General features: G+C 44.3%; 1 protein-coding gene and 1 long non-coding RNA gene across 3 annotated transcripts in view; one reads left to right on the forward strand and one right to left on the reverse strand.

Annotated features, from left to right (window-relative positions):
- The window catches only part of NCKIPSD (NCK interacting protein with SH3 domain), a 93,908-nt gene extending 86,573 nt beyond the window's left edge, over positions 1-7,335 (reverse strand). The window contains exon 1 of one of the 2 annotated variants that reach the window (XM_083419817.1): positions 6,997-7,335. In XM_083419817.1, the coding sequence (XP_083275943.1) occupies positions 6,997-7,167 (171 nt within the window). In that variant the 5' untranslated portion in view covers positions 7,168-7,335. The remainder of the gene's footprint in view (positions 1-6,996) is intronic. The other variant, XM_083419816.1, reaches the window with a different exon arrangement.
- Positions 7,336-23,424: 16,089 nt separating this feature from the next.
- Positions 23,425-25,278, forward strand: LOC310672068. The gene is made up of 3 exons (XR_014508379.1): positions 23,425-23,494; positions 24,208-24,286; positions 25,174-25,278. It is a non-coding gene; the product is annotated as an uncharacterized lncRNA (long non-coding RNA).
- The last annotated feature ends 433 nt before the right edge of the window (positions 25,279-25,711 follow it).

The following is a 25,711-nucleotide window of genomic DNA, read 5'->3' on the forward strand; positions in this document are numbered from 1 at the left end:
CAACCCCCCCCCACTTTTTTTTTTTTTTTGCTGGAATTGCACTGGCATGGCTGGAATCCATCCAACCTGCCTGATGAGCTGCTCATGGTCCTGTTGAGTTCTACCCATGTAGCTGTGCTGCAACTGGTTACCCATGTGCCTGCTTGCACGTATGAGGGTTTCAAAACAGATTAATATTTCACAGACCATTTCCCGCAACTGAATAAACAGGCTATGGTGACAGCTGAGCCAGTCTTTTCCTCATCTCACTCTCAGAGACAGAAGACAACAGTCCTACAGTAACAGATAATAAATTGTTATTATTTTGGTCATGATTTCAACAACACAGACAGAGGCAATATTGTTCTCACTTTCATCTTTGATGACAAAGATCCTGTACAGCTATGGTGCAATCCAAACCCTTATGGTCTAAAAGCTGAAACTTGGAAGAGATCCAGATTCCCATTAAGTGATTACATGTTTTACTATTAAGATAATGTATGGACTGTTTAACCTAACCATAAGGCCCTCATTTGTTACATTGGGCTTTCTTTCCTATTCAGCAACTATTCACTTCCTTGACACACAGAATAAATCCCTTTCTCCTGAGGAAGCTTTTAAATTGATTTTTTTTATTACTTCATATAAAACTTCACTCTTCTATCTACAATAAATTATTCTCTGCCTCAGATGAAAGCTTCCATTGTAGCCACCACACTTTTTTTTTTGCTGTTCGCAACCTATTTAAGTATCACTCTTACACTCTTGAGATCTTCCAACAACTGGCATCCTCCTGTTTAGTCAGACACGGTGAAGTTCATAGGCTGGTTTTCCTACCACAACATCTGCTTTGCATTAAACTATTGGCAGCACTTACTAGGGACTCTCAAGTAACTCCAAGCAATTAACCAGATGATGCTGTCAGGTGCGCTTCTCATACCTCTCAGCTGTAGCACCTGTTCGAGTCATTGTTCCCTACAGTGTAGCTGACCTCAGATCCTGTATCCAAAACTCTAGACACTAAAGGCTTGCTTACATTAAACTCTCCCATTATCATTGCAGCTGAGTAAGAAGCAGTTTACCAGATCTTTGTGGTGTTGACGCAACTTCATGGAAGCTGCTGTCCCGTCCCGTCCCCATGCGAGGAAAAACGCTATGGATGCAAATTCAAACATGCAAATTCTGTGCCCAAGAACTTAAAATCTGCATCGTGAATTTAAACACATTTCCTAGAAGCAAGGCTGGCTTAAAAGGACCTTTCATTTACCACTATGTCCCTTTCTACATCTGTGTTCAAAATTACAATGAATATAATAGCCACACAGTCAGGAAACGAGCTCAAGGTGACTCAAGCCACAATTTCAAGGGGAAGGCAAAAAAGGAAGCCCAGGATCACTGCTAGCTTCTTTGGTTCAAATATGTTGTGACAGATCCTGAACATGAGAAAAACAATTCACCAAAGTAAAACTGAATTGGACTCTTTCATGAATTAATCTGCATTTCTTACTGAAGAGAAAGATGGTAGGGCATAAGGCAAGAGAAAAGATGGATTTGGACATCTGTTCCAGGTAACCTGTAGGGACAGGGATCGATAGGTTCACTGGGTACTAAGCCTCACCAAGTGTGCACTTGCAGCTGAAATCAACCACCCTTTGGTCTTCTAGGTTTCACCAGATATGGCCCTCAAATTCTCAAGCTGCTCTTTACAACCAGGTCAACAGTAAAACCCTAGCAGTGCCCCGTTTTGCACTGAAGCACTATAAATTCTGTAGTTCCACAGAACAAAAATAGCTCGACATACCACTAAGCTGGAGAAAACACACACGGCCTGGCAGAACATTTTCTAAAACAAAGCTAGTTGTGCATTTTGCCTCTTGAAGCCAAGATGTGAAGGAGGAACTCAAAGGAAACATGCAGGTGGCATTAACAGGTGTAATGCCTTAATTTAAGTCAGAGATCCCACTTTAAATTACATTATTTCAATTGCCACGCTGTGATATCAGTTCATAACTCCCACTGGGAAGTTCCATCAGTTGAGGGAGGTTTTCTTCCGCGGACTGTAGCTCTTGCAGCATGTGGAGTTTACCTGGAACCTGACTGCATTATTAATGAAGTTCACTGCTGGGTTACTTTTTGCAACAGTGATTCTCACTGGCACCACACATCCTCTCTCGTCTCAACACACTGTCACTTATCATTTGATGCAATGTTCTTGCAGCGAGCGTGGCAACATAAATTACCTTTAAGCATCTTGCTAATTAGCATCAATGCACTTATTAACTGAGACTCAAGAACAGACACCTCTTGAACCCTTAAGCTACTCTTTTGTACACGGGTTTTCTATAAAAGATTTGGTTCATTTCCAAATATTATTATTGGCATCTTCGATTCATCAACACTTGCATCACCACCAAACTGGAAGCAATAGACGTACACTCAAAGTTAGAAAGCAGCTCAGAAATATTTGGGACAGAGGTTGCCGTCCTACAGTCACCGAGACACTGGAAACCTCCTGCTCAGATCACTGTAAACAACCAGAACATTGTCTCCTAGCAATTGAAGCCTTGGGCTCACTAGGCCTAGCTATGCTACAGCAATTTAAAAAATAAACCTTGTTTTGATTGAAAATCAATAGATGGATAACTTAGCAAATCCTTGAAATCAGTGGCTAATTATTCTACAATACAGGATGCTATGATTAGGCTAGCTAAACTCAACTGTAAGTACCTACCAGAATGAACTCATGGGAGAAATGTCTTTAGGCTGGTGTGGAAAAAAATGTCACAACTAAATTAACAGCAAGTTACTAAACAACCAGAAGAGCTAGGTTTCTGGTGCTTGAACACAACAAAAGAGAAAATAATGTGTTATGAAGAACAGAGCATGTGCTATAAAGGTAAAGGGACCCCTGATCATTAGGTCCAGTCGCGGACGACTCTGGGGTTGCGGTGCTCATCTCGCTTTACTGGCTGAGGGAGCCGGCGTACAGCTTCCGGGTCATGTGGCCAGCACGACAAAGCCACTTCTGGCGAACCAGAGCAGCACACGGAAACGCCGTTTACGTTCCCACTGGAGCGGTACCTATTTATCTACTTGCACTTTGACATGCTTTCGAACTGCTAGGTTGGCAGGAACAGGGAACGAGCAACGGGAGCTCACCCAGTCGCGGGGATTTGAACCGCCAACCTTCTGATTGGCAAGCCCTAGGCTCTGTGGTTTAGACCACAGCACCAACCGCGTCCCTGAGTATGTGCTCTAGATGCTGGTAATTTAACCTGGAAAGAAACTGATCATCGAAAGCATAACTCATCAGTTGAGAGTTCACTTCTCTGGATTGCTTAAAAAGCAAATCCTCTTAAAAACCAATACAGATTATCCCTAAATCAAAAGGGATGAGTTAGTCCACTAGTTATTTTTATCCTGTATACAGACAAAAAGATGGCAATGATTCTATGATTCTATGATTCTATAAAAGATGGACTCAAAATGCATTTTAAGGTGCTGGAAGAAGAAAATGCTTGCTAAATACAAGTTTGAGACACTGATCCTCAACTGTGAAAATAAAAAAGTTTTGGAGCACCCTTTCTTACTGCATGCATAGACAGGGGATAGGCTGGCATTTTGCGCCATGCTATGCAAGGGCAGAGAGCAGTTTACGTCTCCCCAGGGAACTCGGCATCTCCCCATGGAAGGCGCCACATACAACTTTTTTTGTGCAGTTATTCCTAAAAATGCTTGAAGCTATTTCCAAAATGCCCTACTCCTGTTTGGCTGAATTTGGTCATTTAAAAAAATACTGTTCTCTCCCAACCTCACATCATCAATGAAGACCGCACCCCCAATGCAGTCTGATCCGTTCACAGTTTTTTGATACAAAACGGGAATTCTGGCACCAAGCAATTTGCAGAGGTCAGTGTGGAGCCTACTGTTTTGAATGTATTCTGCTCCCTGCACACACACGTGTATGCACACTCTCTCGCACACACTCCTATAATCATGCACCAGGCAAGGTTTAAAAAAACAAATGTTCCAGGTACATTCTGACAGGACATTAAATTAATGACAGGCTCCAGACCAATATCCATTATAAAGCAGTTGCCAAAAAATATTTTATGATGAGAGCACAACTTCCCATAACCAGTCATGGTTGTCCCATTTACTTCAGAGCTCTTCACACAACATAATATAAAATGCTACCCGTGAAGTAAGGAGCATGAATTAATATGACTAATAACTTACAAGTTCTAAGTCCACATCAATGTAAATAAGGAGCGTGGGACAGCAGACAGGGCTGGTTTTCATCAGCTCCAACCCCACATATCCACTTTATCCAGCCCACAGAGGAGGGTGTTGGCAGGATGTGGCAGTGCCACTAATAGGAAGGGGCAAGGCTTCACCATCCTTACACTGGGCCCATTTTTCTCTTGGCAGACAGGCAGATACTGAAGCAAAAGAGGCCTTTTCAGAAGTAAGCAACTGAAACATAGGGAAGCCTGAACAGCACAAAGGCCAGGGCTTCTGATGAGTCATGGACCTGTTTTAAGACACAATTTCTTTAAAATTTGCACACTAATTAATTGCCTATATTAAGACACAAGTGTGTTCTGAACATTATAGGGTCTTGTACATGTGCTGTGGGGTTTTGGGGGGGAGGGAACTGGGGGATTTTTGCATTTTCAAAAATTTGGAAGCTTCATATGTGCATTAAAATATTACAATGAAGTATGTTGCATGCTCCCATCATTGAAAGAGGGGAGTGTTTCTCCCACTGCAAATGGCAAGTGTGAGGGAGGTTAGGACAGTGGTTGGGGTTAGAGACTTATGATCCCCTTCTTCCATGCCTGTTCCAAAAGAGGCTACCCCCCACCCCAAATATGGGGGAGGGAATCAACGATGCAAGAGTAAACTATGTGACAAACTTCACCTCTAGTTTGACTCTTAAGTAAGTAAATTATAACTATTAAGCACAAAAGCATGGTTTCTTTATGCAGCTGCTTCAGGCACAAGTTCAAGTTTCTAGCATTAGAACTAAATGCTTTAAGCCAAGCTGTGTTTGTTTCAAAGCAAATTCACATTTCAATGTTTATGCTATCCCTAGGAATTCTCCACTAAATACACCCTCACACTAGAGAGGAGGGTGTTATCACTCATCACTCTGATTCCTATTTGGGCTGAAGCAATCTGTTCTTTCACTTTCCATAATTGCTAACATGTCTGACTTGGCTATAATTACTGCCACTATTGTTACAACATTTGCTCAGGCTTAGCCGTCTGGCCCCTTCATCAGTAGTTGGACAGGCCTGTTATTAGCCTCTCTCTATTATAATCCACATTAGAAGGAGGTTTGAAACCACTGCTGCTCTCCTCTGCATTCAAGGAGTCACAGTATTCTCAGTAGACACAGAAAGCCAGCTTCAGAGATACTTTCTAAACAGCTGCCTGATTGTGTGTGTGTACGTACACACACAAAAATGTATACATAAACATCAAGAAATACATGCATTAGTCGAGCTCTGAATCTTTTGTAATGGCTATCATCCAACACAGGCTCCCTTTGGGAGTAACTGCCACATAGCTTTTCCTTTTCCTTTTCAGCATTACAAATGCCTTCACATTTCATCCACATCAATACACTCGAGTTCCAATGCACTATATATTCTGCACATGGAGATCAGGTGTGAAAGATGGGTCATTGGATTTGCAAACACTAGAGATAAAGGGAAGGAGTGTGTGTTAGTCCCCCCCCCCCCCCATGATCAGTTTCTGAATACAGTATACCATTAATACCTTGGGTTGTATGCAACTCACCCTTGAACGTGCCCACATTAGAGCTTGACTTTCTGGTGTGCAAGTTAGGCCCAAATGCATGTATCACATCCCTTGGTCATTGAGAAGCAGGTGTAGGCTAAGCATCTTAGGGTGCACCTCATCTGATATACTATCCCATCTTTCATTCTGCACCTGTTTCTCTTCCTTGCCACTTAAGCAAGACTGCATATTTTCATTTCTCCCTATGTACCAATCCCCATCAGTTTCCATCTCACATAGTAGTGATATTTGGAAGTAACGAGAAATGCCCCCCCCCCCCCCCGCACACTAGGAGCAGAAACTGATGTAAGATTGCAAAGCGTTCTTTGCAAAATATTCTTTTTATTTTTAACCATTTGCCTGGCCCAACTATAAGAAATCACAGTCAATTAAAGTGCATGGCAAGAGCAATACCAGGCCACTGAGGGACAAACCAAGGACAAACATCCGCAAAAGAGCTTTGAAAAAGACCTGATAGGAGAGGTGAAAGTGACACAGTCACTACTAGGATGCACTGTAAAGTGAGGCTTCCTTTAGCAAGGAGACACTCTCTCTAGCCCAGAGTCACCTTCAACTCTCACGAGGCTTGTCATTTGACCCCTACCCTGTCAACATACCATGTGAGACACGCCAAGCAGCCCATCTCCTCGGAGCAGGCCCTGCGCCTTGACACAACTCAAAGCGGCACGGCGTCGCCGAGACCAGCGCCGCCTAATTTTCCGGGGGAAGGTGTGCGCACCATTCTCACCGGGTGCCCAGCAGCTCTCTAAAGGCAGCAAAGCCCCCGTGGGTGGGGGAGGCTTCCGCCCCTTCCTTCCACAGTACCGAAGTGCTTCTTCGGTGCCCGGAGCTGCACACAACCTCCCCAGAGGCCACAGGCTCTGGGAAGCCTTGGTCCGGTGCACCTTCCTGCCCCATGGACCTGCGCAGCGACAGAAAGGTGAAGCAGTCGTAAACAAATCCGGACTTGCCTCCTTCCCTCGAAGTTATGGGCTGCGCCTGGAAAACCCCCCAGGACAGCTGCGTGCGTGTGCTTTGCACACCTGGAAGGGGGGGACACGGGCGCAAGGCCCACCCCCCACCCATGGCAGACGGGGAGTAGCAGCAGGAGGAGGAAGGGGCCGGAGCCCCGCCGCGCCCCCCTCGAGGCAGCCGTCCCCGCCGCCGCCTCCCTCGGCCCCCTGCCCCCGTCGCCGCCCCCCGCCTGACCTGTAGGCGCTGCAGGTAAGAGGCCGGCACGTAGCCCGTCTCCCCGGAGCCCGCCCGGGTCACCAGCCACCAGTGCTGGTTGCTCCGCTCCAGCAGCAGGAAGGTCTCTCCGGCGCCGAAGGCCAGGGAGCTGGGCTCGGCCGAGCGGAAGCCGTACAGGGCCCGGTACATGGCGGCCGTGAAGGTGGGTTGGGGGAAAACACTACAGGGCAGCGGACCCGAAGGGGACCCTCCGGTCAAGTGCCAGCGCCGCCTCCTCCGCCGCTGCCGCCGGCTCCCGATGCAAAACACGGCTCCCCAGGCTCCACCCCCGCCCCGGGCTGCGTCACCCTCGCCGGCGATGTCAGCGCGCAGCCACGCCCCCTGCCGGGCTCGCGGGGCTGCGGCGCCACCTGCTGGGCTGCCGCTCTATGAGGGAGGCGGGAAGCGTGGCCGGGGGCGGAAAGAGCAACAGCGCCTCAAGCGGCTGCTGCTGCTCCTGCTGTTGTTATTGGGTCAAGTTGTCGTCCCTCGCCCCGCCTTGGGGGAACGTCTCCGGCGCCCCTCTATACTAAAATGCTCTCACGCTGCATTTTCCCTTAGTCTTATTAGAAATAGTAGAATAAGAATAAGAATTCTATTATTTCTACCCCACCCATCTGGCTGGGGTTTCCCCACCCTGGCTGGGTGGCTTACAGCAAATATAAAACCATAGTGTGGTTTTATATATATTTGTGTGTGCACCCTCATTTTTCACTCATGGGTCTCAAGGTAACTTACAGGGTTTTTTTAAACTGCCAAAAAAAGCCCCCCACTCATTAAAAAACGAACATAGGTAGATAGATATTCTATTAAAAGCATACAATCACAACAACAAAAAAGCTCTTACAGGCCTTTCTTTCCCGATGCATCCACAATAACTACACATTGAGGAGAGTAGTTTCACCACCAAATTTCACTGCAGCTAACCTAACCCAGGCATGGAGGTAGTAGAGAGAAGATTTTGAACTCTTATCTGGTTCTTGCTTTGAAGAGAGAGGAGGAAAATCACAAAGTAAAGCTGTCCTATTGCCTTACTGGAGACAAGGGGCAAGAAGGACATGTCTCTTGGCCTAATCACTGGCAGTACTCTGGAGGAGATATTTTAAGGCACTGGATGAATACTGTATACCTGAACAAAATGAAACAGTGGGCCACTGTCAAGTTCTTTATGAGGGAACATGGTGCTGAAGGCAGATGCTTATGTGGCTGTATTAAGGACTCTAGCATCAACCTGTAATTTTAGGGTGACTCCTCAGATTCACAATTGTTTGGGGGACAAGAGATCAGCATTTGAATGTGCAGCCGTTGCGAGAAACCAATTTAACACTACATCGCTGCCTGGACGTACGCAGGTCAGCAGAACTTTCTAAAGCAAGAATTAGAATATTAGCAGGCACCCAAGAGACACAGGTGCATGCTGTCCAACAATCCGAACATCACTATAAATAAGATGTGCCACCTAGTGAAGGAGCATGCAGGAGACAATGCCTGCATTGCGGGAAACAACATGTAAAGAGAAAAGGAAAACGCCTAGCATATGGACAGCACTGCAAAGTATGGGGCAAGTTTTCAAAGCTAGTGGAGGAAGGTGAAATCTCAGAGACAGACAGTGAAAGCAGCACAGGAAGACAGTGATGAATCTAAGCACTGGGATGATGTCCTAAGCTGACTTTGGGATCACCGTTAGTGGGAAATACTGGGGCAATGGGGATCAGTACCTACCCCCACTGCACTCTTTGCTCATATGCTTTTAACCAAAGAAACATTTCCCTTTCAGCTGCAATCTTTTTTTTTTATAAATTTTTTTATTGCGTTTCTTTCCATAATTTTATAGGTTTATAAACAAATAAAGTAGTTACAAGAAACAAATTTTCTCTTTTTTAACAACAAAAACAAAATAAAACTTGGACTTCCCCACCCCTTCCGATTCTGCGTTCTTTGCATTAACAATGTCAGCATTTTGTTACCTTATTTCATACCTTGTTGTAACTTTCGAATGTTATGTATCCAAATACAATATATTATATCTCAATTTCAATACCTTTAAAATAAACATAACATATTCAATTTAAATTGTCTCCTTTTCTCTTTTGTCACTAATTTTACCATTTACTTAATCATATTCGCAGAAGCTTAACGTTTCCTAATCATGCACTTTCTTAGGATTCATACAGCTTATAATATTTTTTCAGATAATCTTTAAATTTTCCCCAGTCCTCCTCAATTGTTTCTTTATCCAAATCTCGGATTCTGCCGGTCAGTTCAGCTATCTCCATGTAGTCCATCAACTGCGTCTGCCAGTCCTCCAGCGTGGGCAAATCTTGTGTCTTCCAACTCTTTGCAATGAGTATTCTTGCTGCTGTGCTAGCGTACATAAACAAAGTTCTATCTTTCTTTAACATTTTCTGGTCCACCATGCCCAACAGGAAGGCCTCTGGTTTCTTAGGAAAGGTATACCTAAATACCTTTTTCAATTCATTATAAATCATTTCCCAGAAGGCCTTCACTTTTGGGCAGGTCCACCAGAGATGGAAGAAAGTCCCCTCTGCTTCCTTACACTTCCAACATTTGTTGTCAGACAGGTGATGCATCTTGGCTAGCCTGACTGGGGTCATGTACCACCGGTATATCATTTTCATAATGTTTTCCTTCAAGGCACTAGATGCCGTGAATTTCATTCCGGTGTTCCATAACCTTTCCCAGTCTTCAAACATAATATTATGTCCAACATCCTGTGCCCATTTTATCATAGCAGATTTAACTGTCTCATCCTGTGTGTTCCACATAAGCAGCAAGTTATACATTCTAGATAAAATCTTGGTCTTTGGTTCTAACAATTCTGTCTCTAGTTTCGATTTCCCCTCCTGGAAACCAACCTTTTTATCCATTTTAAAAACCTCTTGAATTTGAGCATAATGTAACCAATCTCGCACCTTGTTTTTTAATTTGTCCTGGCTCTGCAACTTCCAACCGTCTCCAATTTTTTCAATTAATTCCCAATATTTCGGCCAATAGGCCTCCATATTGGGTCTTTTTCGAGCTTTGGCCTCCACCGGTGATAGCCACCTCGGTGTTTTACTCTCTAATAAGTCTTTATATTTCATCCAGACTGCAAAAATCGCTTTTCTGACAATATGGCTTTTAAACAATTTGTGAACTTTAACCTTGTCATACCATAGATATGCATGCCAACCAAATGCATTATCAAAACCTTCCAGATCTAGGACGTCGGTGTTTTCTAGCAAAAACCAATCTTTCAGCCAGCAGAAGGCTGCAGCTTCATAGTACAACCTCAAATCCGGCAGGGCAAACCCCCCTCTTTCTTTTGAATCAGTTAATATTTTATACTTTATTCGGGGCTTTTTGCCCTGCCAGACAAACTTAGATATATCCTTCTGCCATTTTCCAAAACATTCCTCTCTGTCCACGATCTGTAGGGTTTGAAACAAGAATAACATTTTCGGCAATACATTCATTTTAATTGCTGCAATCCTTCCCAACAAGGAAAGTTTCAATCTTGACCAAATTTCTAAATCCTTCTTTACTTCCAACCAGCATTTTTCATAATTGTCCTTAAATAAATTCAAATTTTTGGAAGACAAATAGATCCCTAGGTATTTCACTTTCTTTACCACATTTAATTCTGTTTCTCTCTGAAACCCCTCTGTTTCTGTAAGTGTCAAATTCTTGGTCAAAACCTTGGTTTTTTGTTTGTTCAACTTAAACCCCGCCACCTGACCAAACTCAGATATAAGTTCAAGAACTCTTTTTGTACTGGATTCTGGCTCCTGCAATGTCAAAACTAGGTCATCTGCAAAAGCTTTAAGTTTATATTGTTTCACTCCGACCTCTATCCCTTGTACCAGCCGGTCCTCCCTTATCATGTTCAATAGCACCTCCAGGACTGAAATGAATAAAAGAGGGGATAGAGGGCACCCTTGTCGTGTCCCTTTTTCAATTTTGAACTCCTCCGTCACCACATTGTTCACTATTAATTTGGCCTTTTGCTCTGAATAAATTGCTCGTAACCCATTTTCAAACCCCCGCCCCACTCCCATCCCTTCCAAGTTTTTCTTCATGAACATCCAAGATATATTGTCAAATGCTTTCTCCGCATCAACAAAAATTAACACCGCCCTTGTGTTCCTGTTAGTTTGTAAAAGTTCCAAAATATCGATGATGTTTCTGGTATTCTCATATAAATGTCTACCAGGGAGAAAGCCTGCTTGGTCTTTGTGAATTACTTCAATTAAAACTTTTTTAAGTCTACTTGCCAAAATGTCTGCAAATATTTTGTAATCCACATTCAGGAGTGAGATGGGGCGGTAGTTCTTGAGTTGAGTCTTTTCAGATTCTATCTTAGGTATCAATGTGATGAACGCTTCTTTCCACGTTTCTGGTGCCCTCTTCCCATCCATGATCTGGTTGCATACCTCCAACAAGGGTTGTGTTAAATAGTCTTTCAAAGTCTTGTAGTATTTGGAGGTAAGCCCATCCGGGCCTGGAGATTTGCCTAGTTGCATGTTCTGAATGGCACTTTCAATTTCCTGGGTGGTTATTGTAGAGTTCAAGATTGATCTTTTATCTTGAGTTATTTTTGATAGTCCATTTGTCTTTAAAAAATGATCTATCTCTGATTCTTTCTGAGGCCCCTGTACATAAAGTTCTTTAAAATATCTGTGGAAGCACTTCCTAATTTCCTCTGGTTTCTGCACCGTTCTTCCTTCAATCTCTAGATTTGTAACTGTATTCAACTTTTGTCTTTTTTTCAGCTGCCAAGCTAGCAGCTTTCCACATTTATTTGCTGATTCAAAGGATCTTTGCTTCATCTGTTTTATTTTCCATTCAATCTCCTGATTAATCAATTTTGAATATTCTGCTTGATGGAATTTAATTTCTCTCAACAGATCCTTTGACTTTGGTTTAGTTCTCAATTTTTTCTCTCCTTGATGTATTTTCTCCAGTATTTTATCTTTCTTTCCATTCCAGAGCTTCTTCTTAATTGTATTCTGTTGTATCAGAAACCCCCTCATGACAGCTTTGCTTGCGTCCCAGATCGTTCTTTTTTCTACTGTAGTATTCAAATTTATCTCAAAATAGTCCTTTAATGTTTTTTGGGCCTTTTTCACAATCTCTTGATCTCTTAAAAGAGTGTCATTCATTCTCCATCTGAAGGAACCGGTTTGAGTAAGTCTGAGATCTAATTTCAGAGCGTTGTGGTCGGAGCATGTTTTTGGGCAGATTTCCACCTTTTTAGTCTTGGGTGCCAGCCCCCTGGAGGTCCAGATTTGGTCGATCCTTGACCAGGACAGGTGGGCCTCAGAGAAGAAAGTTCCTTCTTTACCTAGGGGGTTCTTTGTCCTCCATATATCAATCAAATCCAGATTGTCAGTCATTTCAAAAAAAGTTTTAGGCAGTCTGCCGTCTGATGTTAGATTTTGGTTATAAGACTTATCCATATGTGTAGACACCACTCCATTCATGTCTCCCATCATTATGATGTTAGCATAGTCCAGATAGTCCAGCAGCGTCTCATGCAGCTTCTTGAAAAATTCTGATTTCCCGTCGTTTGGAGCATAAATTCCTAGTATCAATATTTTTTCTCCTTGGGTCTGGATTTCAATTGCCAGAATTCTTCCATATTCATCTTTGAATAAAAATTTAGGTATCAGGCTCTCCTTAGCATAAATCACCACTCCTCTTTTCTTTACCTTGTCTGAGGAAATAAACTCTTGGCCTAGTCTTTTGTTGACCAAAACTTTCCTGTGGAGCCTGGTCACATGGGTTTCTTGTAAACAAATAATATCCAATTGTTCTTTCTTCAATATATGAAACAGTTTCCTTCTTTTCTCCGGGGAATTTCCGCCATTTATATTCCAACTGAGTAGCTGCAGAGACATCCTGAACTATTCTGTTACACCTAGAGCGGTGTATCTTCTTTTTCCTCTAATTCCGAGGGTTTAGGCGTCCCTCCGCCTGCTGGCAGAGTGGGTCCTGGTTTAAGTATAGGCCAAAAGGCTGCTGCTTCTTTTTGGAGATCTTCTCCGTGGTCGTGCTGGAACTTTTGTAAATCCTCTGGTAATCTTATTTTAACCTTCTTCTGTTTGTAAGTAAATGATAGTCCTTGTGGGAACTCCCACCTATAAGGGATTGAGTTAAATCTCAACAACTTAGCCAATTCTGAATAGGTGGCTCTCAGATCCAATAGCTGTTTAGGAATATCTCGGTAGATTTCCACCCTTTTCTCTTGTATCTCAATTGAGTTTTTGAAGTGTAGGCCTAATATTTTGTCTCTCTCCTCTCTTGATCTCAAAGCTATTAGACAGTCTCTAGATCTATCTTTTCTTACCAATCTTCCCAGTCGAAAAGCCGATACTATTTTAAAATCACTTTCTTCTTTTAAGCCCCAGAACTTTGAAAATTCTGTTGTCAAAAATCCAATCAAATCTTCTTGTTCGATTTCTGGGACCGCCCTAAGCCTAAGATTAGTCTCCCGGTTTTTCAGTTCCACCAAAGAGAGATAGGTTTGTTGGTCCCCTATCTGTTTATGCAGAGGCTTGACTTCTGCTTTAACTTCCTCAACCTCTTTTTTAGCTGATGTTGCAATTTCAACGGCTTCCCCTGCCAATTTACGGTTCTCTTCCGTTGCTCCTTGCAATTTTTCAATTGCTTGGGTGTGTTGGGAAACCTGATCTGTCAATTTCTGGATCGAGGATGTAGCTTGGTCAATTTTTGTTGATTGGTTATCAATTTTTTGATTTAATATTGACAATTGTTCCAAAACTTGTTTCAGTGCTGCCTCTGCTCCTCCTGATGCCATATCTTCCTCTTCAGATTTTTCAGGCTTTTCACTTTCTACTTTTTGTGTTGCAAGCACAGCAGGCACTGATAGTCTACGTCCCTGAGTTAAAGTTGTTTGCAAAAGCTGTGCCTGCTTTTTTGCTTTTTCTTTTTCCTTAGCTTCCTTAGCTTTGGCTGCTCTTGTCTTTCCTGTACCACTCATCAGTCAATGTTCAAGGTCAGATGTTGTAATCCCATGGGAAAGACAAGTCCAAATTTATAAACAGTCTGGAGAAAGAAAGTAAGCAAAAAAACTTTTCCCAGGCCTTTGTTATCCAATGTCCTCTAGGGGGAGTGCCACCAAAAGTTAGTAAGAAGAAGGTAACTTTTCCGCCATTAAAGTTTCCGTTTTCAAAAACAATTTTAAAAGCAAGTTAGTTCCAAAACACTAAGAAAAAAGTCCTGCAGAGCACTTTAAAACGTTTAACAATGTTCCAACAAGGTGCCTGCAATTGTATCCACTCAAACTAAGTAAGCCCAAAAGTTGCACTTCAGTCACAAAAGTATCTGGAAGTTTGTAACAGTTCCGCAGTCAAGCAACTTCACCCGGCCACCCGAAGATTTGGGGTTAGAGTCTTCCCTCGCCCCATGGGGGACCGCTCCAAGTCCAATTTAAACTGTATTTTTTCTTCCTTTAAGAATAGAATTTCAAGTGTGCACGAAAGTCCCACTTTAAAGCCTTAAAGCTTCCCTGTTCACAGCGCTTTCCGCTCTTTAAACAGTCTGCTTTGATCTTATAAGCAGTGCCGGAAGACGGACTTCCTCTTTCTCGTCTCCCGGTTTCAGCCAAATTTCTTCAAGTTATTGTAACAAATCTTAAGTCCTTACTCACGGGTTTGCTGTTTCAGAGTAGTATTTTTTGGAAGAAAGGTCAGCGCTCATCCGTGACAGCCGCGCGGCTTCGCCTCCGCAGAAAGAGCGATGAACTCACAGCACCGCTCCCCCTCCTTCACTCCGGAGCCCCTTACGGGGTCCCTTCCGCGAATTTGGGGTCGCTCCAGGTGCCCGCCGAGTCCCACGGCCACGGACTCTCTCTGTCCGTGGTTTTTCTTGATGGGTTGCCGCTGCGCCGTAGCGAAACAACCCTTTTCTGCGGTGCCCCTCTTCAGAGCTCGAAGAGGTCCGCCATCACGGTTTCGCGCCGCCTCCGGAAGTCCTCCCTTTCAGCTGCAATCTGCTGCCAGTGACACTGGTTAATGTAAAGAAATACTGTACATTGAACTGTGTCACCAGCTGCTTATTATGTACAACAAGACTACAGTCGTACCTCGGGTTACATACGCTTCAGGTTACATATGCTTCAGGTTACAGACTCTGTTAACCCAGAAATAGTACCTCAGGTTAAGAACTTTGCTTCAGGACGAGAACAGAAACCGTGCTCTGGCGGCGTAGCAGCAGCAGGAGGACCCTTTAGCTAAAGTGGTGCTTCAGGTTAAGAACAGTTTCAGGTTAAGAACGGACCTCCGGAATGAATTCAGTACTGTACTTAATCTGAGGTACCACTGTATCCTGAAACCTGTGGGCAAGTGCAGACATCTTCTCTTTTTACATTCGAGAGGCATATCAATTTTATGAAATAAATAAGTAAAGGAATTGCAAACAAATTGGAACAATTAGATGTAAATCTACTTTAAAAACACAAAGGTTTTTTTGTTTTGTTTTTACAGTCTGTAGTGGGCCAGTGCTTGTTTGTTTGTTTGTTGTTGGCTATTATATTGAATAAAGCTCCGGAGTGCCAGTTCTCACACACTCCCTTTTGGCTCTGCCAGCACGGTTTTCTAACATCCTGGAAGTGATGCTAGCCAGGCGGAAAGCAGAGATTGCTCCCTTCACTCTTGCCAGGAGTGGGGAGAGGATGAATGAGGACAAGGGAATGAGAGGGGAGCCTGGGTATTGCCTGAAGGCATCTCTAGTGTAAGCAATGTGGTCGCTTTCAGAACATTTAAATGTTCAGTCACCTTATACTTGAGAGAAACTGTCACCTTCAAGACGCACCTTTATTAAGGTACTGTACTATGTAAATGCATGCAAAACAGAACTGATTAGTCACTTGCCAAGTTTTCTTTATTTTTTAAACAGAACACAGAGTTCTATTCATTTAAAGCATCTGAAATTGGTATGACAATCCCAGTGAAAATGAACTGTACGGAGCACATGTCTCCCTTCACTCTCCGCTACCTGACAAGGACACAGAGAGAGGCACAGTAAGACTGAAAGGCTGATAATGGAAAACAGAGAATAAAAGGAACTGTTTCAAGGAGGCTTGACTATGACAGTCTTTTTCATGAGTTATGGCAGAGGCAAGAAAGCAGAACGATCCAACAGAGCTTGGGAGCTACACAAGTAAAAACACCGGGGGGGGGATTGAGAGTTGTATCTAACAAGGCCCTAGTCACAGTAGAGACATTAAAATTAATTCTAGGACTAACCACAGCCCCAACTGCATGAATGCCCCACGAATACTTTTTTTTTTAGACCTGTAAATAAAAGAGGCTTCCATGTATTATTCAAGCCATACCCACATTTAAAGCATATTGCTTCTCCCAAAGAATCATGTGAAGTGTAGTTTGTTAAGGTGCTGAGAGTTGTAAATCTATGAGAGGTAAACTGCAGTTGCTATGATTTATTTTATTTGTGCTTCAAATGGGCTTTAAATGTATGGTATGGATGTAACCTTATCAGTCTCTGAATTGAGATTGAAAGCTGGCTCTTCAGTCCTCACAGAGTGTTATAGCTCCAAGTACAGAGCTCCAAGGACAAAGGACTGCTAGATTGCCACAAGTGGAATCTGCAACAAAGTGTTGCAGCATGGAGTTCTCCTGCTGAGAATTCCTACCAGCCAGCCATTCCCGCCTTCCTGGATACTCCATGTCATTTCCACTCCCACTGAGTTTTTCCTTTTCTGAGCTTCCTTCCCTCCCCCACCAAAATCAACCAGCATTCTGTGGCTACAGAGAGTCCTCATAAGTCTTTTGCAGAGTTCCCATTGTAATGTTTTCATAGGCAGTTGTTTTTACTTTTGCAAACCTTGGTTTTCCTCCAAGATTGCTGATAACTCCTGTATGTTTGTTTGTGTGTGTGTGTGTGTGTGTGTGTGTGGCGCTAACAATATCCATGAAGCTTTATTTAGTGCAGCAAATGCTCAGTAGAGGGCGATCGGAGCTTGCAAAACAGAGCTCTTTCGCTATCCAATTCCTTCGTAAATTACCAAATATAGAAAAGCCCTCGAGCTCTGCCTTCTGCTTTCTTTGAACTGTTTTGTTTTGCTTTCGGAAGTCATGGTTTACTTTTATTCCCTACCAGCTAAAAATAAAAATATAAAAATGCACAGATCTAGAACAATGTGGCAACATGGTGTGGCATGATCTTTTGCAGGCAATGGCCTAATTTGCCAGCTTTCGGGTATGTGAGATTTTCACCCCAAACAGATATGGATTGAATCTAGTGGTAGATGACTGAAAGGATGGTGGAGAGCAGAGTGGGTGAAACTAGGAAGCAGGAGTCTGGTGAGCAAAAAAGTAAGATGGCCACGAAAGCACAAATGAGGTGAAAGCTAGCTTTCCCAGAAGGAGACCAGAAATAATCAGGTACCCCCCTCCCTCCTTGTAAGAAGAGCCTGCTGGATCAGACCAAAGGCCCATCTGGTCCAGCATCCTGTTCTCACTGTGGCCAGCTAGATGCCCATGGGATGCTCACAAGCAGAACCTGAATGCTACAGCACTCTCCCTTCTTGTGATTCCCAGAAAGAGGTATTCAGAAGCACACTCCCGTCAACAGTGGAGGCAGAATGTCGCTAATATGGCTTGTAGTCAGTGAGAGCCTTATTATCCATGAATTTGTCCAGACATAGGAACACACCCTGCCAATGCACATAGCACTAAAATGGAACCCCCTAGAACTTTACACAAGCCCCCCCCCCGGCCAATTTTGCCAAATCATGGACTGACTGATGGTAAGCAAAATACATACTGGACAATTCCCATTGATTCTGGCTGATTCCTCAGTCATGGTGACCTGGCCCCAAACCAAGAAAGGACTGAGGGGATCTGATAAACAGGTCTCAGTCATCTCCCAGGAAAACACAAGAGTTGAGACTTTTTACACTAGATGTTTCCCAGCCAACAGGCTGTGCCTAACCCAGCTGAGAAAGTCATCTTGTATGTTTTTCTCACATACATACTCCCCCCATTCCTCCAACAAGCCCAAGGTGCCATACATGCTTCTCCCTCTCCCCATTTTATCTTCACAACAACCCTGTGAAGCGGGTTTGGCTGAGAGACAGTGACTGGCCCAAGGTCATCCTCAGTGAGCTTCATGACTGAGCGGGGATTCAAACCCTGGTTTTCTAGGTCATAGCCCAACAGTCTCAGCATTACACTACGCTGACTCTCTCTCTTTGATTTTCAAAATGGCAACTGCATGAGATGAGCAGGAGCAGGTCTGTGGGGACTGGGGAGTATGCCCCTTTCACCCCATGCCACCATCCTGAGGAAAACTCTCCTCTGAGCTGCTGTTAGCCCCCAAAATAACAGCTGTTATTGGGAATGTCTAAAAGAGGCATGATAAATGTACGGACACATTGCAATGTCATGGCTGTTTGGGCAACAAGGACCAGGGCAGGAAAAGAGGAAGCAGGTGGATCATATTCTGGCTCATCAGGGAGCTGCAAGGTCCAGAGCCATCTCTGTCATGCCATTGCCAGAGGTGGAAAAAACTTAAACACGATGCAGAGTTCCCCAAAAATAGACCGGAGGCAATTGTACTTCATTCAGCAGAGCTTTTACTGCTACCATTTATACAAATATGCTTAAATCTGCAGGGATGCTTGCAAACAGCAATCTATGTTTGGATCTCATGCTGGCCTAAGACATTTTGCAGCCCTTAATATATGCTCCATGCACATGCATCTCTCAGCCTATGCTACCTGGGCATGGTGTTTTGGCATTGCTCTTTCATGTTTTCAAGGAATCCTTCCCAGGGCACAACTTTTGGACTGTATGATGTTCCACCAGCATCTTAAAAAGTCATGTTGCCGAACTACTTCAGTTGTGCATTTGGGCACTGTTAAAGCTATAGAAAAGGTCCATTCTAAACCCTTATTTACTTGCCTAGGATGGGAGCAGATGACAGGTTTTCTGTTCTGGTAATTTGAAAGAGGGATCACTGCTCATGGTCATATAGAATCATCTAGTTGCAAGTAATCTAGTTGAGAGCCAGTGTGATATAGTGGTTAGAGTATTGAGCTAGGATCAGGGAGAACAAGGTTCAAATATGCACTTGGCTATGAAGCTCATTGGGTGACCTTGGGCTATTCACTTACCTCACAGGGTTGTTATGGGGAGTAAATGAGAAAAGAGAGAACCATGTACACCACGTTGCATTTCTTGGAGAAAAAGGTGGTATATCAATGCAATCAATCAATAATAATTTTGTCTCTCATTCCTGGGGACATGACCAAAATGTGGGCATGATCAATGCATGGATGGAGGAGCAGGTTGAACTCCACCAGCACCTTCAACAGACAGTGGCGTAGCGTGGGGGGTGCAGGGGGGGCCGGCCGCACCGGGCGTAACATCTGGGGGGGGGCATGCTCGCACTCGCAGCTCTCTGCCCCTACCTGGCTCACTCACTCTCTCTCACTGCAGTGCTGGCTGTGCGAATCCGATCCGAGCCGCCGGGTCGCCACCCACTGTGGAGGGGAGGGTGCCAGGCGTGCGGTGTGGTGCGGAGAGAGAGCGAGGGACTATCTGGGGGAGGGACAGTGCAGCGGGGGGGGGGCGCAAATTACTTGCCTTGCCCCGGGTGCTGACAACCCACGCTACGCCACTGCCAACAGATCTTCTTTGCTGAGCTTCTACATGCACAAGAGACAAGTTCAGTATATAGTGGTCAGGAGCCAGACCACTGGGCACAATCCTACTCCTCCACATTATCCCCACAATTTGACACCTGCACAGGGCCTTACTAACCAGGTTTTGCAGGGTATTGGAGAGTTCCACTAAAAGAGACAAATCAACAAAAGTGGTTTGCCTTTCTCACCTTGTTTTGAATGCTCTTGAAATGTATTATCTTTTTCCAGCTTTACGATCTCTCTGGATCAAACAGGAATGGAAAGTTGGCAGGCTGCACAGATGCAAAGAGGTTTCATTCCCACTGGGTGCTAATGCAATGTTTGTCGATGCAAATGCAATGTTTCGGGGCCAGCTCTGTGCTATCCTAAATTATCATGCTGCTTGGTCTACAATAAAACACCAGGCCAGAGATGGGGTATGATTGTGATTGCACGACAGCCCCCCTTGGCCCAGTCTGGGACAATAAAGAAAAAATGCACAAAACATTAAAAGCACACAAGAATAATAAAATATTTATTAGAGAACCAACAGCCAAAGAAACAGGCAAACGGAAAATAAATTCAGATGATTCAGATGAATACTGCAAGGTTTTCTTAGAAAACACAATTCATTTCCTTGTGAGATTTCATCATATTTATCAGAACAGCAAAACGCCCAAGCTTGAATTATGCACTTTAATTTCCAAGTACTGTATGTCACCAGGAGCTTTTTTCAGGAACTGGGCTTTCCTGGGAAGACTGTGCAACCTCTCGCTCAGTAAACACCTTTCTTGCAAGCACTACTATTTCAAGCAATGTCACTACCCCCACCCCTTTTTCTCCAAAGAAACAGGCCGCAAGAATACAGCCTGTTTCTTTGGAGCAAATGGGGGTGGGGCAGTATTGGCTAGTGTCTAGAACATCCTTGCCTGTCAGAGATCTAGTTCCTCCCTTTGCTACCATGTTGCAGATATACCCCTCCCCCCCAGGCCTTTCCTCTGTCTGGTGGAAATGACACAAATAGTATCAGTTTCCTTTTAGGGATTATGAGACTGGGAATCCCAATCCCATCGCTGGTGAGGAAACAAGTTTCACCAGTACAGTATGCCCACAATTCATGTGAGAGTTACATTCCAGGTATTACACCCAAAGCCACAAATAAAAAGGTAAAGGGCCCCCGACAGTTAAGTCCAGTCACGAACGACTTTGGGGTTGCGGCGCTCATCTTGCTTTACTGGCCAAGGGAGCCAACATTTGTCTGCAGACAGTTTTTCTGGGTCATGTGGCCAGCATGACTATGCCGCTTCTGGCAAACCAGAGCAGCGCATGGAAACGCCGTTTACCTTCCCGCCGGAGTGGTACCTATTTATCTACTTGCACTGCGTGATTTTGAATTGCTAGGTTAGCAGGAGCAGGGACCGCACAATGGGAGCTCACCCCGTCGTGGGGATTTGAACCGCCAACCTTCCGATTGCCACAATTACGTATACTCAAAACACATTGGGTTCAGTGGCGGGTGGGATTGCCAAAGACATTTCCCCCAAGAACCTTGCTCCCTTTCTGCTCCCTCTTTTATTTATTTTTGCCACTCGTAAAGCTGAATGCACACAAGTCAAATGTGCGTAAATTGTGGACTTACTGTACTGCCATCTTCCCTTTCCTTAAAAGGTAAGAGCTATAGGAAGAGGGAGATGGCAGAGGTGGGTGCTTTTTGAGCACCTATAAACCTTTATCGAGCGCTCAAAGCAAGTGCTCACAAAAACTCAGCCAGCCCCTTTCAGAGTGAGTAGTGGGATGATCTCTTGATACTCCAGCACACAAAGGGCTTAGATATAACACAGCCAAATTGTTTAGGATTGGAATACAACAGGCAAAACATATGTAAGTGGTTTGGCTGGCAGCAGTCGTCTCTAGGGATTAAGCCTGCCATGCAGACAAATAGTCCAGGCGCTGTTTATATGGGGAGCAAAGGGGATCCAATTTCTCAGGAATTCCTTATGGAGGTGGGAGAAGGGGGCTGACTCTTCCCTAAAATAATTAAGAAGTGGTGAAATGCTGTGTATTATTGCTTACATTTTTTTTTAAATGTTTTGCAGCCTTATCCCAGACTTCCTTTCTGGCTGTTGCATAGTATATTGGCTCTCCTGGCTTGCCATACCAGTCAGCTCTTAGGCAGTGAGCAGTGCAGTTTGCAGTTCTGCATTAGCAGCACCAACCTGCTGCATGGTTTGTTCCTTCCATAAACTGTCTTATATTAAAGAAGTCTTCCACCATTTATTATTATTTATTAAATTTGTTAGTTGCTTTATCTTGCCCAAAGCAACTTACAACCAGAGTTCTGGCAAGTTCTGAGTGTTTTAGTTTTAGCAGGTAAAGGTAAAGGGACCCCTGACCATTTGGTCCAGTCGTGTCCGACTCTGGGGTTGCGGCGCTCATCTCGCTTTACTGGCCGAGGGAGCTGGCGTACAGCTTCCGGGTCATGTGGCCAGCATGACTAAGCCGCTTCTGGTGAACCAGAGCAGCGCACGGAAATGCCATTTACCTTCCCGCCAGAGCAGTACCTATTTATCTACTTGCACTTTGACGTGCTTTCGAACTGCTAGGTTGGCAGGAGCAGGGACCGAACAACGGGAGCTCACGCCGTTTTATATGTTGTTAGTTTTAGCAAACTAACATATAATTAAACAAACAAACAAATGGAACTTTTAATTTTTAAAAATCCCACACTGTTATGCTTAAACAAACAAAAAACCCAGTGTTCTGCAGGCAGCATTTTGGACAGCCTCATTACTTGCAAAGCCCACGGGCCATAGAGATATATAGGACAATTTAGAGCTGAACGATACACTACAGAATCTTACTCAGGGGATTATTGACATCACACTTGACCCCCCAAATAACCTCTAGAGCCAATGCACATCCCTAGCATTAAGTCTATCTTAACAAAACAGCCAAGATTTTAGAAGCCTAATTTTGACCTTAACAGCCATATTCTTCACTATTTCTCAAAGGAGCTACTAGGCTAATGATGAAATAACAGCCTGAGCGCAGACCCCATCAGCTCCACTTTGCCTCCTGGGGGAGATGAAACACTCATGAAAATGCCGAGCCCTTCTCCCCAGACAGGGACAGAAGAGAGAACTCTCTTAAGATTTCTCTGTCAGTACGTTTTTGTTTTTTCCAATTGCTGTTAATGCTTTCCTTCAAAAGGTGCTTAACGGAGGTAATATTCACAGAGGAGAGGAATTTTAGTGACCGATGAGGGCTCCACAGTTGTAGTGACTTAGCATACATCCGATTCAGACAATAGTCAACAGTTTCACAAGTTTAACAAATGTTTCTTTAAAACAGAAGCTATGACTCAGAAGGGGACGCGGGCGGCGCTGTGGGTAAAAGCCTCAGCGCCTAGGGTTTGCTGATCGAAAGGTCAGCGGTTCGAATCCCCGCGGCGGGGTGCGCTCCCGTTGCTCGGTCCCAGCGCCTGCCAACCTAGCAGTTTGAAAGCACTCCCAGGTGCAAGTAGATAAATAGGGACCGCTTACTAGCGGGAAGGTAAACGGCGTTCCGTGTGCGGCTCTGGCTCGCCAGAGCAGTGATGTCACGCTGGCCATGTGACCCGGAAGTGTCTCCGGACAGCGCTGGCCCCCGGCCTCTTGAGTGAGATGGGCGCACAACCCTAGAGTCTGTCAAGACTGGCCCGTACGGGCAGGGGTACCTTTACCTTTATGAGTCAGAACTCGGCATAGAGGCCTGAAATGCACCTGCTACGGTGCCTAACAGAACAATCACATACATGTCTACTCAAAAGTAAGTCCTATTTAGTTCTATGGGAACAGTGTCTAGGGTTGCAGCTTACAGTAATGGAGTATTTGGCAGTACAGTTTGGCAGTCATGGGGCGTTTAGCACAACCATGTCAAGGACCTTCTGCGAATGCCCCCCAAAATCTAAGCCAGGTGTGGCTAACCTGTGGCCCTCCAGATGATGTTGGACTTCCATCAGCCCCAGCCAACATGCCCAATTTTAAGATATTATAGGAGCTGTAGGGTGGCAACATCTGAAGGGCCACAGTCTAGCCACCCCTGATTTAAGGCAAGGTACCAGGGAGAGGACCTTCTCAATGGTGGCTCCCAATTTTGAGATGCTTTTCCTATGGTATACTTTGTTGACTTTTCAGTGCAAGGCAGAGTCCTTTTCTATTTTCCCCAGTCTTAATTTTAGTCCCTGCTAAAGGAAGTTGCCTTTTACTGAAGTCAGGCCTTTGCTCCATCTAGCTTAGTATTGTCAACACTGACAATACCAGAAGTGGCTCTCCAGGTTTTCAGACAGCGGCTACTGGGGATTGAACCTGGGACCTCGTGCATGCAAAGCGGATGCTCTGCCGCTGTGCTGTGGCTCTTCTCCAGTTGTTTTAATCTGGCTCTTAAGGTCTTGCTGCCTTTCTAGCTTGTGTTTTACTATAGTTCCATTTTGTTCTGCTTTATTTATTTATTTTGTTTCTGTGTGTTTTCCTTTTATGCAGAACTGCCCTAGGAATTTCTGTTGACAAGTGGGATAAGAAGAAATAAATATTCCACCTTCCTGCAAATGGAGAAAGAAGGGTAAGCATCAACACCTCCCCCCCCCCCAAGTTTTATTTATAAGATTCACTTAGTTAATGGAAGCCCAATGATCAGTGTTATCAGCTTGCACTTTGTATGGTATGAGGATCACTGTAACATCCTTGCAGGTGGTGCGAAGTAGTACGGCCTCGATTGACCTGCTGTAGTTCCTGTTTCTCATTTGCTGCAATATTCAGCTGCTATTTTACGATCGGATGTAGCTACACGGCTCAGCCTGACCACAATATTTTGCAGGAAATGTCACATTTCTGCACAGAATGATACATGGTCATATACCAACAATGAGTAAACCCAGCATTTCTTTTCCTCTAGGAGATGGCAGCTATTTCATTGTGCAGGAATATAAGATGGCAGAAATTTCCATTCCAATATGTATTCATCATAAACGATGCTGTTTCTTTTCCGCTGCAGTTTGTCTTCTGCCCAGTAGTATGTTATTCACCTTGCAAATTTAACATAATTCCAGTTGTGATGATTATCGGTATGATTATGTGACTTCACACCATGAATTCAATCCTGCTTGCTTTGGGCGTGCCACCCTGCACAGAACTGGCTGGCACACTTGTGCTCTGCAGGAAGCAGGACTAAACTGCCCATGCAGCAGCTGATATGCAGGGAGTTCAGTCCCGCTTGGTTCAGGAGCATGAGAATGTTCCATGTGGGGAACATTTTCACACATCTATACCCTGCATAAATATAAATGTAAAACCATGTGAAAAATAGTTCATCCATGATGTGCCATTTGGGGGCTTAGAAACAACAATGATATGAGCAAATACCACTTGTCTTCCCTTGACTTATTTCCATTCTGGGATGCAAACAAGCAGTCTGTTTCAATTTCTATATCTGCCCCTGTTTTATTGCAGGATTCTCTGACATCCCTTTTTCTGTGGTATGAACCCAGAGCCTATGAGCTCCATCTGCCTGCTGTCTATTAGATGGGGAGTGCAATGGCATTCCTTGCAAAGGGCCTCATATTCAGTTCCTGGAACTTCCAGGTAAATGGATCAGAACAGATAATGTGAATGGTCTTTGCCTGAGATTCAGGACAGCTGCTGCCAGTCAGGATAGACAGCACTGGGCTACATGGATAACTCGTCTGACCTTGGTAGAAAGGAGATTTCTGTGTTCTTCTTATGGTGCGAGAAAGGGGGCCATCGCTGTGGTACAGAAGAAGGCCATAAATGGAAGACGTCCAGGAATTACCTCTTAACAATTCCCCTGTAAGAAGACCCCCACACCCCTGAGGCTGCAGTATGGCTAATCTTAAATTAGCCAAGGCACACTTCCAGAGTGAACAGAGGGACTAGATTGTTCAAAGAAACTATGTGCAATAGGCTTTTCTCTCAGCTTTTGAAGTATTCTGTGTTTCATTCTGCCTTAGTAGCTGCCATAGCAGGGTGG

Source organism: Podarcis tiliguerta, assembly GCF_965153285.1.
Source record: "Podarcis tiliguerta genome assembly, chromosome: 2".
Classification (NCBI taxonomy): Eukaryota; Metazoa; Chordata; class Lepidosauria; order Squamata; family Lacertidae; genus Podarcis; species Podarcis tiliguerta.